We start from the raw sequence: 20983 nt of genomic DNA, 5'->3' as shown, positions 1-20983 counted from the left end.
ATATTAAATGACAAGGGGGGGGGGGGAAACAAATTAGATAGTTTTAAAAATTTTAATTAATTTTAAATCGTTTAATTTGGTAAAGATAAACAGCAAGCTTTTATTTTCTTTTACCGGCTGAGTCTGAATTGTTGATTACACTTGAAACGCGAGAGGATATTAAGAAAATCTCAGAGTTTAACTCTTGAGTTATCAGGATCGTATGTTTTTGTGATGTCAAATTTTGGTATAAAAATCTTGACAGAATAGAGTACTCTTTGAGACCAAAAAATGCTTTGTAGGCCTTTTCCATGTATAATTGCACTTTAGATTCCCTGCCTAATATCAAACAATTGTTTTTTTTTTATTTTAGTTACCTTCCCTATTAGTACCTGCATGCACTAATGAAGGTCTTTTTTCAACTTTGAAAAGGTTAAAAACCTATGAAATAGCACCGGTGAAAACCCTTTTAGCCCTATTAAATATTGATAAGGATTTTAGATAAAAATTTGATTAAATTAGATCTCTCTTTATAAATTCAAATCATAAAATTGCAATATGATTTTAATATGTTCTTAGTCATAAAATTTTTAATTATTTTAAAACACAGTTATTTACAATAAATTTTAAATATAATAATATGTATAAAATTCATACATTTTGAAATTTATTTTATTGTATATTATCATTAAAATAAATACATAATTAAATAAAGGGAGGTTATTTATACTAATGTATTTTAATAATAAATAAAATCTATGATGTAGTGTTGTTAAAAACCCCAATTCGAGTCGATTTTAAAAAAACGACCCGATTAAGATTATAAACAAAATAACAATTATGTAAGACTAAAGATTTTTCTCATAGCTGGCAGAAATGCTTGGACATCTATTTACCAAATCTCGATGCTTACATAATATTATTTTAACTTAAATCTTAATCGGGGCCGTTTTGAAAAATCGATCCAAATCGGGTTTTTTAACAATAATAATGAAATTCTCTGTCAAATTTTGTTATATGCAAAAATTTATTTAAAATAATTACTTTTAACCTAGAATAAGATATATTTTGTGATCATAAATATTGGCAGGTTTGGGGAGGGGGGCGATTTTTTTTCTACTCAGAATGGATTGAATTAATTTACATTTGAACACTAAACATTTATAAAATTTTCAGAATAATGCTTTTCAGTCGCCTATTAATCATAAATTTAGCCAAAATTTTGTTAATATTTTTTCATTTATGCTGGCTTAAATGGTTAAACACTAATAAAGCATAAAATATTGGCAAATTTTAGAATTAGTATTTCCAATTGTTTAGCCAACTTCAACAAAAATAATATAAAGATAACCACTGAAAAATTAATATTTTATAATGTTTTTTAGGGACCCGACCGAAGGGGGGAAAGGGAGCTTGGGGATGAAGTCCCCAAAAAATTTAAACCCGACCCCCCTACACCTCTATGGATAAATTCTGGCTATACCACTGACTTTAATTATGGGGTTGTTAGATGTCTAAACAATCTATGAAGGTTAAATTCCATTGGGTCTGGTTACAATAAAATTATTATTTATAAATAATTCAATCATTACAATATAATATATTTTTTCTTTTCAAATCTATTAAAATAGAAAGACATCAATTACAAAATAAAAAGGGTTGTTTTTCAGAATAAATTTTTCCTTTATCCTATGGAATCAGAAAAAATCGAAAAACCAGAACGTGAAGCCTTCTTTTAAAATTTATCATGCAACCCTTTTTATCTAGGGTTTAGATCACTTATTAAAAAGAAAATTATTTGAGTGCGCCTAATAGTAATTTTTTTATCCTTCTTCATCATGTTAATCACAAAACTATTTGGGGTCTTTGAAACACGTCCTATCCTTCCATATCAACTACAATTATCTTATTCAACATATCCTTGAGGATTTGAGAAATCCAGTTAGTCGAAACATTAAATAGTTTTAATCAAAATGATAAAATACTTAGTTGATGGAAAAACTGAGAAAGTAAATTTTGCCAGAAAAAAAGAGCTAAACAATATCTATACGTGCTCATTTATGCTGATCATTTGAAGAAGAAATATCAAATAAGTTGATCAAATTATGAGAACACTTAGTATTTAGCAAAAATTTTTCTAGCAACATATTAATAATCATAATGTCCTTATTTGTTTCACACTATTCATAATCATCATTTATGAAAAAGTATTTTGATTATGACTATTTTGTGAGCTCCAGTTTAGTTATAAATTATAAATATATTACTTCTTTAGAAAGTTATTAATAATCTCAAAAAGTAATTGAATATTATTATGTAAATACTTTCTAAAAGTTTATTTCAAAAATTTGTTGTATGATATAAATAATTCAATTATAATGTCAAAATGGGGAGAAAAATACACTTTCGTAACTTTTTAGCTTTAGCTATTATAATCGGATATGCTATAATATTTATATACTTTAATTGAATTATTTATGAATTATTCAATTTAAGTCAAAAGATTTTCACTTTTATAATATAATATGCATGCTTATACTTATAATATGAACAATAGTTTACAGAAATAATTTTTTGGTAATGTTTTATAAAATGAAAATCGGTCGGTAACTAAATCTCAAGGATTTATGTAATTTTTTTTCCTCTTTATACATATACTTTCATATAATAATATAATTTTAATCGAAAAACTAATTCTTTTAATTTTGACTTGTGCCTCCTTTCCACTTTTATACCGTTTATAAAAAGTTCAATTATCAAATTAAATTTTTTTTTTAAAAAAAAAAAATTAAATTCCCCATTGGTTCGCCATTTTAAAATGAAATTCTACAATTTATTAAAATTGTATGTATTATATCTCTCCTCTTTCTTTCTATTTTTCTAATTTTCTATAATTCTAAAAGGCTTGCAGACCTTGCCAGAAATTGTGGATAGAATGGGCAGTAAAATGGCGTATTTTTAAAGAATTAGGGCATTCTTAAAAATAAAGAAAATACGAACTCAGGGTGGGCACCTAAAAAATTACAAACGTAACTGGGCCGGTAAAAAAATTTTTTTTAAATTATATCAGTTTATCATTTGGCCAGTCATATTATAATGGTCATTCAACATTAATGAGTGCATTTTCAATTTGTTTTGAAGCAATTTACAAAATAAAGGCTAAATTATTTTAAATAGCAAAGTTATAAAAACCGGAGGGCCGTAAAATGTTCAAAATTTTACAAATCTAGTCTAGGCTTAAAATTAAAAACTCAACAGTAAAATTTTTTTTAATCTAAACCGTGACTAGCTTGAAAATGGAGATGAACAAAATTAAATACCAGTTAGGACCAAAATTAAGAATCCAGATCTTTGATAATTTTAATATATCTGGTTTTTCATTTCTTCATTTATTAATATTTGGATGTGAAAGGTGAAATATATATTTTAGATATTAGATCAGTAACGTAACAACTTCCCACCACCTTCCGCAATTTTTTGTGATGTTTTACTCTCATCAAAAATTATTTTAATTTTTTTTAATATATAGCTTTATATAAAAGGAAGCTTTACATTAGAGATCAGCATAGCATGCGGCCCGCGAGAGTTTTCAAAAAAAAATTTTAACCCGGCTACCAAAATATTTTACACATTGCTAGATCGGTTATTGTTGCGATTGAATTTTAAAAAAATAAATAATTTTACAAATTACCTGGCCCGAAATATTTTATGGGCCGTGTAGATTTCTAATTTATGTATCGTTCGGCAAATGTGATCTTCACGAGTAAAGTTAGAAATAAAAGTCATAGTAAGCTTTGCTTACATTATAAAAACTGAATACTGTGTCTTATCGACCATCTAATAATTTTGTTAAATTTTGAATCGTTTCCATTTTTTCAATGGACATTCGGGAATGAACCGCTCACATATTTCTTATATTTATATTGTGTTTAACAAATTAGCATTATTTCTAATCTTTCATCAATCTGATTAGAGATATTTCAATATAGACAATATAAATTAAATTATTACAAATTCATCAAATATTTAATAGGTCGAGAATGTCCACCCCCTTCTTTGAAATGAGGATCTACTCGCCATTCAATTTTATAATTAATAAAAATTATTTATTAAATCAAAAGAAAGATTAAGCGAAGGCCATTAGATGTCGGTATAGTCCGGCTCGGCCCAAAAGCGAAAAATATTTTTGAGCAGGGCCGAACAAGTTGTGCAAAATATTTTTACGGGTGGGGCCGAAGTTTTGAAAGTGTTTTTAAACTTGATAATAGGCTCATATAAGTCGTTTTCCTTCAAAAAAATTCTTATAATATATTTTACGGCGGAACCGAAAAATTAGTTACGGGTGGGACCAAAAAACCCGATAGAAATTCACCGATCGGTTAGGACCAGGCAGAGTTGGGCAGTACCGCGAATACTTGTATCTAAGATACAAGATCCGTTTGTATCTTGTACTCAGTATCTTTTTGACATTTTTAATAAGATACTAGTATCTGTATCTAAGATCTTTTATTCTGAAAAGAATCTTGTATCTTATTCATTTTCATTTCCTTGACAAAAGATTCAGTTACAGATTCTTTTTAATATTCATGTTTAAAATTTTACACATCAGTTTATATTTTATTTTCCTCGAGAATCTTGTATTAATTTTTTTTCACCATATTTTAAATATGATGACAATCAAAAATAGCTGAAAAATTTACAACTCATATTAGAGATCTGCAAAAGTAGGCCCTGCCCGAAACCGGTTTGCCCTAAAGGGGCTTTGGCCGTGCTTATTTTAAAAAAAATCTGGTTTGGGCTGGGTCGGGCTTAATATTTTTTAAGAAAATTCGGGCCGGATCGGGCCTTAGAAATTTTTTTAAATATGTCTATATTTATCATTTTTTATTAAATTTTTTATGTAAAATAAAAGTATTTGATTTTATTTAAAGAAACTAGACGCCATGTAACATATATCGTTTATTTTGAGTAGTTATAAAAATTAATTTTTATAAAAAAATCTAGTACCGCGCTTGAAAAATTAGGTCCGATGCAGATCACTAACTTATATAAGGTAGATAGAAAAAAATAACAACACCAAAAGCTAAGATTATATTATATATATAAATTTTACTCGATAGAATATCAATACCAATTTTATGTAACATGGTAGTGAAGAAGAAGGTAGTGAAATTTAAATTATGGAATTAAGTTCCCGTGAATCAAATCCCAATCTTAAAATTTTATATGGAAATTTTTTAAAAATAAAAGTTAAAAAAGACAATGAACAGGCTAAATGTAAAAACCTTTATATACAAAAAATGATAAAGGTCTAAACCAAATTTTGTTAAACATTTTAAAGTATATTATTTATGTATGGTTAAAAGTAGCATGAGTTATCTTAAAAATTCAATTTTACAATATTGTCTACCTTTATTAAAAGCTGCACAAGATGCAAAAGAAAGAATTTTCCTGTGATATGAATATAATGAGGCTTTTTTGACATCAATATCAAAAACTTATGAATTGAGTCAGATGATAAAAAAAAATACTTTCAAAATATATTAATAAAAGAAGCCCTAAATATAGTGCCAGGTATACAAGCTCAAGCTATAACACCAATAGATTTAACATCTAATAAAATGATGGTTATTATTCTTTTGGTGAAACAAATGTTGCTGAGTTCAATAATACAAATAACATTGAACTGAAGGTTTAAATTATATTAAAGGAAGTTCGAAATACATTATAAATGCTAAATTATTATCCCTCCATTTAGGAAATATTTTATAAATATAATAATGCAATACTTAAATCAGCTCCAATTGAAAGGTTATTTAGTTTTGGCACAATATTAAGTACGCCGAAACGGCAAAAAGGACTAATGATAAATTATTTGAAAAATTTGATTATTTTATAAAATAATGAATCTATTTTAAATACTCTTTTGCAAATTAATATTTCAACTCCCATTAAAAATACTAGTCTCCCTTCCCTATCTATGCTAAGTATGGGCTATAACTAATATTAAAATGCCTGATTATTATAATTAACTCATCATTAAATATTTTATTAATTATTGTTAATATTCATTCTTATTATATGCGTGTGTTATGTTCTTCAAAAATAAAGAATAAAAAGTGTATTTTATAAACTATTCTAATTTAAATTTAAAAGTATCTTGTATTTAAGGCACTCTAATTAGGCAAAAGATACAAGTATCTTTTATCTTGTATCTATTTAATATTTTGAAAAAGATACTAATATCTGTATCTAAGATACATTTTTTCAGAAAGAATCTGCATTCTTTTTCCGGAGGACCTGCCCAACTCTGGGACCAGGCCATCCCGATTTCTAAAGATCATTTATGTGTAATGATAAAATAAGTCATGAATAGTGCATTTAATAAAAATGGGGATTACAAAATTAAAGCAAAGAATTTATATATATTTTTTTCAAATAAATTGTATATAAAAAAGAATGGCTCCCCAACAACCAAGGAGGGGTATTTGAATATATTCTAATATTTAAAGGGCCCCATACGCCATTCTATTAGATAGATATGGGTTTTTTAATTTAATAATTAGAAACTTTTATCAATAAAATAAAAAAAGACGAATTTAAAGAAGGAAATTCTAATTGTTAATATCAATCAAAAATTGAATTGAGATAATTATATATTATTTAATTTTAATAATAGTTTTCCAAATCAAATTTATCCAATAGCAAAACAAATATAAATATCAACCTGTTGCTCTAATTTGTAGATTCCGAGCATCAAACTGTTCAGGCTTTTTTGGTCCCCCAAAAAACAATTTTTTTACTTATATTATCAAAAGTATAAACCTTGAAAGATGAAAACTAGTTCCAATCTATCTAAACAAAATAAAAGCGAAGAAGGGGTAGAGCTAATGTACTTAAAAATCTAAAACTGAAAAAGGCCTAAAGTCTAGACAACTATTCTTTTATTTATAAATTAAATGTAAATGACCATTACTATAATATGTTCTTTATATTATAATGAAAATATTACCATTTCGTGTTCTTATTTTCCATATCTCATTAAAAAAAATAGAGTACCAAAAATATAAAATATTTTTAAAAAATGTTCCCCTCATCCTTAAAATAGTTTTTTTTGTTAATGTATATTTGCCCAATAATAGCAACAAGTTTATAAATGGATGGTTTTGGTTTTTTATATGTATCTGAACTTTTATTTTCTAAATTATTGAATTTATAATAATATTAATATGCAACGCATAAATGTTATTGATTATAAAAAAAGGAAGATATTTATTTGGTTAACAGATTGAAAAATAGGGGGCTATGATAGTGTAGTGGCTTGGCTAAAAGATTATAAAAAATGTTATTCAACGCTTCTTATCTTATTATGCGATTATATTATATAATAAATATTAGTTAAATGGTGTGAAAAAAATAAATAAGGGGATCTAATTATATAAAATATAATTTCATCCTATTAAATTGTGGGTCTTATTAATGAAATAATATTAGATTTCTTAATAAAGATTTAATAGTATTAATAATAACAAACATAGAGATTTTGGACTAAACCGAACTTTATGTTCATTATAATTTTATTTTGAGAAAATAACTGAGGAAATTTAAAAACTATTTTATTGAGAAATAAATATCAAATAAATACATATAACATTTTTCCAAAGAATGACGACAAAAATACCCTGTATAAAAAGATTTACCTGTCTGGTAAAAGTACCCCAAATTCATTTATTTCAAAAGTAGGTTAACAAGCTCCGCAAATCCCGTTGTTAATAAACTTAACTACTATTAAAAATTGCGATATTTGGTTTTTTAATCGGAGGGTACTTTTGTCATGGATATTTTTGTCTGATTTTCCTATTATTAAAAGCAAGTTAATGTTTTTAAAGGTCATGTATTTAAATTAAACAAATTACATATTTTTTTACTTTCGCACACTTCTGGAATAATTCCATTAGAATTTTCAATGTCGCGAATTTTCAAAACCGTCATGGTTTGTTGGTATCCAGGATCACAAAGGCAACTTTTATTGTAATTTACCATGGCATCATCATTACTCCCTGCTCCTGCCTTTGCGTCGGCCAACAAATCATTGTGAAACCATTTGCCATCGCTCTTACATAGGAATCCCGTGCTAAGCGGCATTTGAAACAAATTATCAGATACGGCTTTGATATTCATATCCAAGATTTTCCGCTTATTTATATCGACTAAGTTGTCGTTTGAATTTCCGTAATTTTGAAAATTAAGGGCAGATCTGTAAGTTGAATGGGGTAAACATACACCTTTCGCGGGGACGACGGAAGTCAACTCCGGGCCTGTTGGTGTCGGTTCGAGCCATGCGCCGTTTATTATACCACCCGGGCAGTAAAGGATGTATACCTTTTATTTCATAATTTAAAAAACCAAATAGTAGGAAATTCTTAAGAGGTCTGATTTTATAATTTTCTTGATATGAGAAAAAGGGTGTTACTTACAATGAATGACATATTATTGATTGCAGCTATACTTTTTTTAATGGCAAATCAATATCTTTGAATTATTTATTAGAGTTTTACATTAATTTTTTGGGGCGCATGCTAGGCACGATTTTTTTTTGCCCCAAATTTTATAATTTAAAATAAATTGAACACGATTTTTATTTTTACAAATTTAACTGTAATTTATATAAATTGTCTTGATCCCAGAAAAATAGGTTTTTTTTTAATTTTTTAGTCTCAGGTGTCCCAAATTATGTAAAACTCCAGTACTCTAAATTAAATTTAAAAAAAAATAATATACAAATCTTTTTTTTACCCTAACGGCTAAGAGTGACAGACAGGCTCCAGAATCGTGAAACGCCAGGTAAAAAGATCTCCATTTACTAACATCCAGGTTAAAAGACAACGTTCTACGGCTAATTTTGACTTTGCTTTCGGGGCCAAAATTTTCGAACCCATCATCGGGGTAGTATGACGCAACCCTGTCCAACAAAGTCCATTTGAGATCGCCTCCCATCTGATTCAATTTGATGTTAGCAGCCATTTTTTCTTTAGATGGAGCTTGCTTTTTATGGGTCGTCGTTTTGTCGCTATTAACATTAGCGATCTTGTCTGTCAGACTATAGTAAACTTCGAAAGTTTCCTTACATTCTTCTCCGTCGTTTGAAGTGTTTTGTTCGTTTTCCAGATAATTAGAACAATCTCTCATACTATAAGTCAGGTCTATATGGACTCGGCGCACTCCTTCCAAAAATTTGTTAGCCATTTGTTTATCCTTTTTATCTAAAACATCATTTTCTTTAGATTCAACCATGTTATTAAAGGGCGATTTAATATTAATCATTGGGGTTCTTAGCCAATTATCCCTCGTTGAAGCGTGAGCAGTTGGGTCGTTCATATCGCAAACCACATATGAACGCCAGTTAACTAGAGCACCGTTCTCTTCGTGTGAATAACTCTCCTCCAACCACTTTTTATAATAAATAAATTGAGATTTGTTTAGTAAATAAATTGAGATTGTTCAGTGCAGGTCAAAGACGAACCGAAATTAAAAAATCGAAACAAAATCAACTAAAAGACCTGACCGAAAAGGGATTATAAAAACCAAACGAAGACCATTTTTAATTGGTCAGTCAAGTCCAGTTTTTCCTTCAGAATTTAGGCCTTTGCTAGATTTGTTATTTATCGATCCGGTTCATATTTTTAGATTTAAATTTATTAAGGATATAACTTTGTCTATAAAATATTTTTTAAACTTTACATTACATGTTCAGTTCAGGGTTTCCATTCATTACTCCCTCACTGATCTGTGAACAAAAGCGGGCAGCAGCCCTGCAAAATGGGTGTGGGATTGTGCCTCCCCCTTTCGCATTAAATTTATATTGATAAAATCTACCACCTTTTGAAAGTTTTGATTTGCCAATTTTAATTTAAAACTCTTTAGAAAGTTAGAAATACACTATAATTTAAATTTAGATATGATCGGTTGAAATAAATCACTTCAAGTTTATCATTAATAAAGTTTTCCAGTTTTTAACGTCTTAAATTACTAAGCCAGTAAAAAATAGAATGCTCATGTGCACTAATTATAAAATAAGGTGCCTCCTAGATACTAAAATTTGTATATTAATCATTTTTAAATATAGTGTACATTAATCAATTTTTATTACATATTAGGCCTATTCAAAAATGAATCGAATATTTGATTCGTTTAGAATAATTCGCGAATAATAAAGAAAACAAACAACAATTTTTCTTTTTGTTTAATTAAGTATAACAATTTTTCGCAACGAATAGAATGAGTAATTCGAATATTCGACTGAATTTGGAATAATTAATAATAGGCCTTTTAATAAAATTTAACTAATTGTTATCATTTCCATGGATAGCCTATCAATCTGACAGGTGATTAAATAACAAGGTATACATACATCACTGTCATGAAAGGCTTTTTTTAATTTAAACTTGTGACTAATTTATGTCAAAAAATAGCATATCTTATAAAGGAGAATTCCTTGCCTTAAAAATTGGCTTGGTATTATAAACTAAATTAATATGCGTTTTAATTTGGTAAATAACTTGATAGCATATTCTTATATTTATGTATCATCCATTGGTGTATGCAGCGGAGGGGAGGGCAGAGAGACAAACCCCCTCCCCCCCCCCCCCAAAAAAAAAAAAACCAAAAAATGCAGCGGATATATTTTTCAAAAATATTATTGTTCATATTAATTTATATTTGTTAATATTTATTCGTATCTCATATATTAAATATATATTTAATTACATTTATTATCACATTCATAAGTTATTTTATCAATTAATTTCGATTTCAAGTTTTCCAGCATAATATTTACTTATTATTTTCAAATTTTTAGTGACGTAATATTTATCTACCATTTTCAAATTTCTAGTCAAATAATAATTATTTCTGAAACTTCTGGTCCAACAGGTAAAAAGAAATTGCAACCTTGTCCAACGAGATAGAGTCTCTGCCATCAAGAGGTAACAGCTTTTAAGGAGTTAGAAGAGCCAATTATTTGCTATTACTGAAATATTACAATGGCCTGAAAGAAATATTTCCTCAGAAGCAAGAAAATTATTGGATTCAATGCTTATTCCAAATTTTATTTCTCATTAGAATGTATTATTTAATTATATAACTATTTTAAGTATACCTTTCAAAAACATGACATTGACTTGATTCTGAGAGCATTTTATCAGAACTCAAGGAAATTAGAGCTAATGTTGATGAAGAATTTCTTATTTTATTGTTGAGTCAAAAGCAGAGCTATACGTGTTTAATATTTGTCTCCCCCGACTTGTAGCAAGGCAAGCTCATCGTTAAAACATTAATATAGGATCAGTAGAAGAGTATATCTTAGATACAGATACATTTATAACCCAAATAAATGAATTTTTAATTCATCATGCAGCACTTACTAATCTGCAAATATTACTTCCATAAAAGCCTTCCCAACCTTTTTCAGATGGTGATAGAAAAAAAAATATTTGTTAGATTTTTATTATTAAGATGTTAAAGTATCTTATGATGCCTTACTAGCTGAATAACTATGTTTATAAGATTAACTATGGTTGATATAGTCCCAAAAAATGCTATGGATGCTCTGCATTATTTTAAACACATTTTAGATTAAATTCTCAATGTATTAAAAGGTTTTATAAACTCTTCTCTTAGTAAAACTAATGAGCATTCTCTTTTTTAAGAAGAATAACAGAGGCCTGCAGAAGTATCATTTGCAGGGCACGACCCGGATTTTTTTTAAAGATTTTTTACGGCCCGGCCTGGGTTTTTTTTTTAAAATTTTCAGGCCCGGCCCGGTTTTTTAAAATAAATTTTTAGGCCCGGCTTGGCTTTTTTTAAAAAAATTTCAAGCCCGGCCAGGCTTTTTTTAAATAAAATTTTCAGGCCCGGTCCGGATTTTTTTAAAATAAATTATATTTATTTTTTTATAGCTAATAATAACGATATAAAATATAGCTGTTTTAATAAATACAGCCCAGGTGTTTTTTAAAAAAAATTTCGGGCCCGGCCTGGGAATATTTAAAAAAATTAAAATACTGTCCGGCCCAGGGGTCGGGCCTGCAGGTCTCTGAAAAACATACCAAGAAGTACAACATCTGAAAGTAGATTGAAAGGTTTGGATCTTTTGAATATTCATAGGCATTTGACGACAAGCAAGGATGAGATAATTGAAAAATTAGCTCAATCCCAAGGATTTTACATTGTAAATATATAACATTCAAAATACAATTATTCCTAAGAAACTTTTTGTGTAAAGTCACAAAAAATTCAAAATTTTGGGTCATTTAAGTGATTCTTTACATATAATTTTTTTTTAATTCACATTAATTTAAAATTGTGTATTAGGAATAGTTAGTCCTAATAAATTTATGCTTGATATTTTTAAAAAATTTTATTATTCCCCCCCCCCCCAGACCAAATTCCTGTGACGGGCCTGGTATCATCAGATTATTATAATATTTTTTCACTTTTATAATTAAACCTGAAATAATAAATAACAGGTATAATTATTTTTACACTAAGTTTAAAAAAAATTATTCAAATATATATTTCTAGTCGGATATAAATAGCAAATATTATTATTCGTACGAATATAAATATAAACGAATCGATTACGAATAATGATTGTACTATTTGATTCGCATTTACTTTTGAATAGACCTACACCATATTGATAAATTAAAATATCCATTGGGCTAGTTTCAGTTCGATATTTTATAAAATATAATTAAGCACTTGATATAAATATAAAAATAATGGATATCATATTATACAATTGAAATATTATTTTATAAAAGGCTTTTACTGTATAATGTGAAAGTATAACCGAATGAATGGTCGCAATTTTGAAAATATGGTATTAGTATATACATATTTAATTGATTAATAAAAACAATAATATGTATACTTTATATTTAGAGTTTCGACTTATTTACAAAGCCTCTCCGTTTACATAAAAATAAAGTTTTTATTTTGAATTAAAAAATATGCTTCAATTGTTTAAAATCTATAAATGTAAAGTGGACTTTAAATGTAAATTTTATATATGTACAATATTAATCGCTAATTTATGCTATCCAGATGTTACAGATACAATATACTTGGATGGTATATCAAACCATATTGTAAAAACGGTGTTTAAAAAAATTGGATTTTATATTAATACCATTAAAAAGAAATGTCCATAGTCGTAACTAAAATTTACGAGGGTGGGGGGGGGGGTTGGTGGCCTTTTCATCATAATTTGGAGAGTTTAGGACCTCTTTTTTAAGGGTTTTAGGCGGATTACTTTTCAAAAATAAAATTTGGAGTTCCATTTTTTTTTTTTCAAAAATTTCTATTATATAGTCATTATAAAAAATTATTAACTTTATTATTTTTTACATTAGAGTTCTGGACCGAAATTGGACCAGTGACAACTCTTTTTTTACCGAAACTGGACTCAAAAAATATTAGCGTTCATATTGCGGGAGCCCGAGCTGACTTTTTTCCTTTTTAGGTGATTTATTATGTTACGCTCAAACTTGATTTTTTGTTTTTACTTATTATCCTTTTTCAAATTTTTTTATCACAAAAATTTTAGATGCAATAAAAATAACTATTGAAATCTTGTTTTACAAAATAAACTCACACTCTTTTTTCATTCTATGTGATGGATTTAATAGTCATTTCTATTTATTTCTAATCTGAACCAAACCAGGTTTTGCCTGTCTGGACCCACTTAGACAGACCCCCATTTTTATAAAATGTTTGAACCAGGACCTGTATCAAATTTAGTAAAAATTTCATCGGGTCTAAGAACCCTAAAAATAATATGGTTTATACATTCATTTTTTGGGAATATTGGCGGGGGGGGGGGGGTGTTAGAAAATTTTTGCTTAGAATAATATTTAGGAAAACTAGCAATGTGAGATAGCCAATGGAAATGTCATTCATGTTTCGATTTTTTTAAACAAATAAATCAATTTGCATTATCATCATCTCATACTATAAATGAACGTCCCTATCTTCTTAATGTTAATTCAATTATATCTATAAACTTTCTTATCATCTTAATGTTATAGAATTTAAGGAGGCTATATAACCTAATGTTAATTTTCGATCTATCCACAAGGTCAATCCGGCCTGAGGAGAGTTCGAAATAGGTCTTAGATTGAGATTTGACCTCAAAAATGAAATTTATTTTGCCAATGACCGGATTTGAACCTATGCCACCCCCCTTTCCGGAAGCAAAGCTCTCCCTATGCACCCTCACGCAAATTATATAATAACAGCAATATATTTATTATATATAAACAAATGTAATATTTTTTTCTTGGTATAATTTTCTTCCAATACTATTGAATTATATAGTGATCGGCCCTAATCAGATCCCCTTTATTTTATGAGGTATGAATAATAAATGAACCTATGAGAGGTGATTTATATATTTTTTTTGTTTTTAAAAGGTATGGTAGCAAAGTATATTTAAACTTATCATTTTTAGGTAAGGCTTTCGGTTAATACTTATTCACGTGTTTTTTTAATATTTATGCTAGCGGCAAACCTAGATTAAGGGGTGAATCAGAGATTTCCCTTTCATTTGACGATGGATTAATAAGAAATTCGCCTATCTTATAAGGTAAGAACCAAAAATTTGGTTTAATTAATATGAGGTTCAATATGAACAAATAATAGTGTAGGACAATGAAATCTAAAATAAGGTTTGCAAAACCATCATCTAGCAATAAAAAGATTTTTAAAAATTTGGGCAAAAAGGGCAATATTTAGTTGGCCCGTCATTTTAGATGGGTTAGCTAGTAATTAGATAAAATTAAACTGTAAATTATTTAATTTCAAATTTTTATCAATATGTTTTAATATTTTTTAAAAATAATCAATTTATTTTTAAGTCTTTTTCACAAAAAGTGAAATATGAAAAGATCCAATTTAAATTTACTAATATCATGATAGTTATTTTTTCTTAAATATATATTTTTTTATCGATAATTAGGAAAAGTGATCTATCAAATTTTAAATAAATTTGGTTTGATGGGCAAATTATTTTGCATAAAATATAGTAAATTAAGAAAATTAATATGAATAAATAATATAAGAAATAACAATTAAAATCGGTCATTCTATAAATAATTTAGCTAAAAGGTTTTTTTGGGGAAGGGGGAGATTATATTTTATGTAATTTGTAAAAATCCAACAATTATAATTAACCTTATATCCCTATAATTTAATCATGATTATAATTTAGTTTAGTATTATTATAAATTTTTATATAAATACTAGTTTATGACCCATCAAGAATGACGGGAATAATAAAATCTTGAACTATTATATGAATTTTTTTTAAATACATTTTTTTATATAAAATAAATGACAAATTTAGTGATTATTTATTCATTTTATTAAATTTAGCGTAATATATATGAAATTGTAATCAAAAATGTAGTGTAGATATTGATAAATTGGTATTGTATGTCATTTCCAGAGTTCAAATATTGTTGTTGAGATAAAATTTTTATACTGCATATTTTGGGGTGGTAATCAGGATTGCCAGATGTCACGATTTAGCCGTGATTCTCACGATTTCTTACTTAATTTTTTTACTTACCCACGTTTTCTCACACTTCACTTCCCACGTATTTTGAGTAAATTAAAATAATCACACTTAGTCTCACACTTTTAAAATTTTTTCAATATATTTTAATATTTTTTTAAAAAATTTTAAAAACAAATATAAAATTTTAAATTAATTTTATTTTAAAATATTTAAAAAAATTGTAGTATTTGTTAATAGTCCAACTAATCAATCATATTCATTGATCAATTACCCACAACAGAAATTCAATTTTTAGAAAGTTTATCAAGTGTAATTATAATATGAATTTAAATAACTATACATTTCTTTTATGGATTTTATAAATCTTATATTAAAACTCGTAAAATTTTAAATGAAATAAATTAAGGGCAAATATTATAAAAGATCTAAAAAACAATAATCCGTTTTCAATACTAACGGATGAATAGAATAAAGGTAATATAAAAACATTTCCCTTATTACTTAGATACTTCAACAAAAAGAATGGAATAAATGTTTAATTACTTAAAATTTTTCGTCTGACAGTGAAACCCCTAAAGACATATCTAGATGCTTGCTAGAAAATTTAAAATTCGCTGAACTTGATATTGCTAATGTAACGGCCTATTGTGCAGATAACGCCTCTGTAAACTTTGGGAAAGATTAAATTATTTGGACAGAATTGAAAAGCCATAGTAATAATATTAATTTATACCAATGGGTTGTATATGCCATATTCTTCACAATTCGTTTAAAAAGGCTATAATTTTTCTTAAATATGATATTGAGAGTATAGTAATTAAATGCTATAATGAATTTAGCAACTCGACAAAAAGAGTTACAATTTTAAAAGAATTGGTAGAATGGTGCAATTTATAATGGTCAGAATCAATTAGCCATGTTCCAACACGCTGGCTTACATTAATCCCAGCGATTAAGCGGATGCTTAAGTATTTTCAACTCCTTAAAGAATATTTTTTATCATTATCAGCAACCCCACCAATTTTGAAAATAATTTTTGGAGATGATTTTGCAGAGGCATATTTAGGTATTATCCTTAACGTTGGCACTTTAGTCAATAACATAATTTACAATTGCAATCTGAAGATGTATTAGCAATATATATACATGATCTTATCCTAAAACTAAAGAATTCATTAAATTTAAAAATTCAACAAAATTTTTATGGGAGCATTTCTAAAAATATTTTACAACATAATAATGATGTAGAAAAGGCAATAAATTTCAAAAATGAATCAAAGATATTTATAAAAAATATTATAGAATATGTAGAAAAACGTTATGATGGAAATATCTTAGCCCTATGACATTAAAATAATGTCCAGAATTTGAACAATTACAAAAAATTATTAGTAATTATAAAATACCAAACATAGATACAGAAATTCTTTTTGAGGAATATTCACAATTTTATTCCTATTATGAAGAAAAATTATCAAAAAACTATCACATGAATACCCAAGAAAAATGGATGGATTTTCTTTAAAACTCACCATTGATAGAGAAAATATGCAATTTTATATTTTCTATTCCGCATTCAAATGATTCATCAGAGAGAATATTGTCTAATGACTACTGCTTGGCGAAAAGAACGTCATCATTGGAAGCTGAACGTATAGTTAAACAAAATATAACTATTCATGCAAATAGTTTTCAGCCTATCTCCACAGTGCCGATGGGAAATCTTTATTGCCTCTTTTAAAATCATCAATAAAATATAATAATTAATATTATGCTATATTTATAAACATGAGAAAATTATATATCATAATTGTTATTAGTAAATCAATAAAGAATTTTTATTGTCTTTAAAATCTTGTTATATTAAATATAACATATTAACTTAGATGAGTATGCTACATCAATTACTTCAACCGAAGGCCGGGCAAAAGCGGACCGAAGACCCGCAAATTGGGGGGGGGGTATGGGGGAGAAGTCCCCCATTAATTATTATAAAAGAAAAACTCACGTTTTCAAGTGAAGAATATCTGGCAACCCTGGTGGTAATATGAGATAAATGTATTGGCTAAATATAATTTAAATTTATTTGTTAAATCTAAATGGTATTTAGGATTAGTGAGGGAGGTTAATTTTCTGGTATGAGAAGATATTGATAAATAGCTATTTTATACTATTTGCAGAGCTCCCATATTGTGGTTGAGGTAAAAAAAAAATTATTACCATATTTTGGGGTGGTAAATAATTTAAATTTATTTGTTAAATCTAAATTGTAATATAAAAATAATTTATAAAAATTAATAAAATTTACTTTGATTGAATATTACTTACGCTAAAATTAATATAAGATAAATGTTTATTTTTCAATTGGCTAAATATAATTTAATTTGATATTTTAAATTTAATAATATTCATTCTTATCATAATTTGATGTGAGGGAGGTTAGTATTCTTTTTAATTTAACAATAAGATCTAAATTATATAAATTAATTGAAAAATATGTTAATAGCAAAATAATAACATATATAAGAAAGATTATATTACAAAATTTAATATAGAAGGTGGCTGAGTGGGAAGAACGTTTGCCTTTAAAACGTTAAATCATGGGTTCGAGTCCCGTAATATACAAAAAATTTTCTTAAAATTTAGAGATATATAGTCTCCATTAGTGAAGGTCACGGTCCAGTCTTTGGTCCGGACTAGACCCATACCCTTGGACCCACGATCCTTAAGAAAAAGATCGATATAAAAAGACCGGTCACCGGTCTTTTTATTTGTTTAAAAAACATATTTTTTTTAACCTAATTTGATTTGTTTTATCATTTTATTAAATATAAGAGTATTATATAAACAATAATATTTATCCAATGGTATTGAAGAAAATGATTTTGTGCTTGTGGAGGGCATATAAAAATTAAGAGTAGATTGTGTTTTTTGAGATATTTTCATTTTCATCATTAGAAATATATATTTTATGTTTTATCAGATGTCTGCTTAAGGTACCTAATTATTTTATTAAGAATAAGGATAAGTAATTTTTACAATAAATTATACAGACAGTTTCTTAAAAAAAATAGAACTATATAATAACCAAAATATTTTAATAATATTACTGCTTATTTTAATTAATTTATTGCTTAAAAAATTATAAACAATTATTTTGTTACTAGTTGCTGACGATACATTAAATTTGGTACTGCGGACTATAAGTAAAATGTTTCTTTGACAAACTTATGGTTTTCATATTGTAAAATAAAAATTAACAAAATCTAAAATAACTCCTCTAGAAAAATATCATAAAATAAAATATACAAAAAAATTATATTAATTGAATAGTAAAGCAAACTTAAACAATAATAAAAGACCGATCCGGACCACCACGGTCCTTAAAAAAGATCGGTCCGGTCCGATCCCAGTCTAAGACCGTTAGGACCGGACCGTTGACCTTCACTAGTCTCCATCGATTTATTTAACATTAAGAATAGGAAAGTTGATAGAAAAAATAAAAATTAACATTTAAGAGGATAGGAAAGTTGATAGGAAAAATAAAAATTAACATTAAGATTATACGAAAACGTTCATTTCTTGATTACGGTGATTATAAATATAGATATGCTAATTTTGAAGATTCGTATTCTTTAGTTTATAGTAATTTGTTATTTTTAACAAAAAATTCTACTTTTATTTCAATTACGACCATCATTTTGTTGTTGTGGATTCAGGGTCGGAATATCGGGAAAGGGAAGTAGTATTTTGAGGGCGAGCAGCCGAAAAAATATTATACCCCCCCCCCCCCAGCGAAATATTGTAGATTTCGCATTTTTTCATATTGTAATAAAAAAACATATATTACATAAATTAATAAATTATCATTAATATTACCCAGAGACCTGCAGAGGCACCATTTGCACGGCTCGGCCCGGTTTTAAATTTTTTAGGCCCGGCCCGGCCCGGCCCGGATATTTAAAAAAAAATTTTTTACGGCCCGGCCCGGCCTTGATTTAAAAATTTCAGGCCCGGCTCGGAATTTTTTAAAATTATATTCGACCTGGTATATACAAAAATTCACCTATGAGGTATTTTACCATATTTTTCAGTATTATCGCTTATTATTTAAAAAATACATGAAAAAAGCTAATATTTTGAGAATATTATATTGAATTTATAAAAATTATAAAACTGTTATTTATAAAAATGGATATTTTGAGCATATACTATATTTTTTGCATTTATAAAAATAAAACTAATATTCATAAAAATGGTAATAATATTTTGAGCATATACTATATTTTATATTGCATTTAAAAAAAATAAAACTAATATTTAATTTATAAAAATGAAAAATATTTTGAGAATATAATATATTGTGTTTAATTTACTATTTAATTTATAAAATAAAAATAAATCGCTATTTAAAAAATTGCATGTATAATAAATAGTATTTTGAAAATATAATCTACAATATTAATATAATTTATTTTATAATTTTTAAATATTTTATATTACATTTATAGGTTGGTTTTTCAGGTGTAAAAAAAAATTATTAATTTTCATGGATTTACCATCACATTTATGTCTTTTTAGATGTGATGTACCATGTTTATAATTATAAGATAATATACTTGAACAATTCTTACATTGTACGTAGCCAATGTTTTTTTTATTTTCATCTATGATGATGTTAAATTTAGCCCATATTTCAGATTTTAAATTATTATCTGTATTTCTAAAAGAATAAATATTATTTTTAATTTTATTAATTATATCATTAGTATTTTGTGCCATGATATTCCTTTATTTGATTGTTTTGGTAAATATTCTAAAAATTTAGATATGAATTATAAAAAATATATTATTAATCCTTGAATATTGGGGCTTATTTAAGATATTCCTTTATTTGATTGTTTTGGTAAAATATGTTGTAAAAATTTAGATATGAATTATAAAAAAATATATTAATACTTTGAATAAATTTGCAGGAAATTAATAATTAGATCGATCTGTGGGTGTTAGGTGTGTTAACCATTACCCAATATTATATTAATCATAACTATAATATAATATAATCTTATAACCATTAACTCATAATGTAAAAATTTTTATAAAAAATATTAAGGCCCGGCCCGGATATTTTTAAAAAAAAATTTTTAGGCCCGGCCCGGATATATTTAAAAAAAAATTTTTTAGGCCCGGCCCGGTTATATTTAAAAAATTTAAAATACGGCCCGGCCCGGGCCTTCAGGTCTCTGATATTACCTAAATTAAGCTCCGTGAAGTTGGCCGAACATTTGGAAGCACTAACGATGAATCATATGTCATTTTTTAGTGCTTCAATCCGTATAGTAACCGAATTTAAGGAAAAAAAGTTATAAGCAAAAATAAAAATTTGTGCCAACTTCACGCTTAAAAGTTGATTGAAAGCACTAA

The 20983-nt window shown here is 26.9% G+C and overlaps 1 protein-coding gene across 1 annotated transcript in view; it reads right to left on the bottom strand.

Annotated features, from left to right (window-relative positions):
* LOC135926139 (uncharacterized) overlaps positions 1–20983 on the bottom strand; it is a 56333-nt gene that overhangs the window by 14978 nt on the left and 20372 nt on the right. The window contains exons 3-4 of the mRNA XM_065461857.1: positions 8776–9429; positions 7908–8361 (exon numbers count right to left, since the gene is read on the bottom strand). Of these exons, the coding sequence (XP_065317929.1) occupies positions 7908–8361; positions 8776–9429 (1108 nt within the window). The remainder of the gene's footprint in view (positions 1–7907; positions 8362–8775; positions 9430–20983) is intronic.

The sequence above is a fragment of the Gordionus sp. m RMFG-2023 genome, chromosome 3 (assembly GCF_954871325.1).
Source record: "Gordionus sp. m RMFG-2023 chromosome 3, tfGorSpeb1-WG-v2, whole genome shotgun sequence".
NCBI lineage: Eukaryota > Metazoa > Nematomorpha > Gordioida > Chordodea > Parachordodidae > Gordionus > Gordionus sp. m RMFG-2023.
This window is presented reverse-complemented; position numbering and strand designations above follow the sequence as displayed.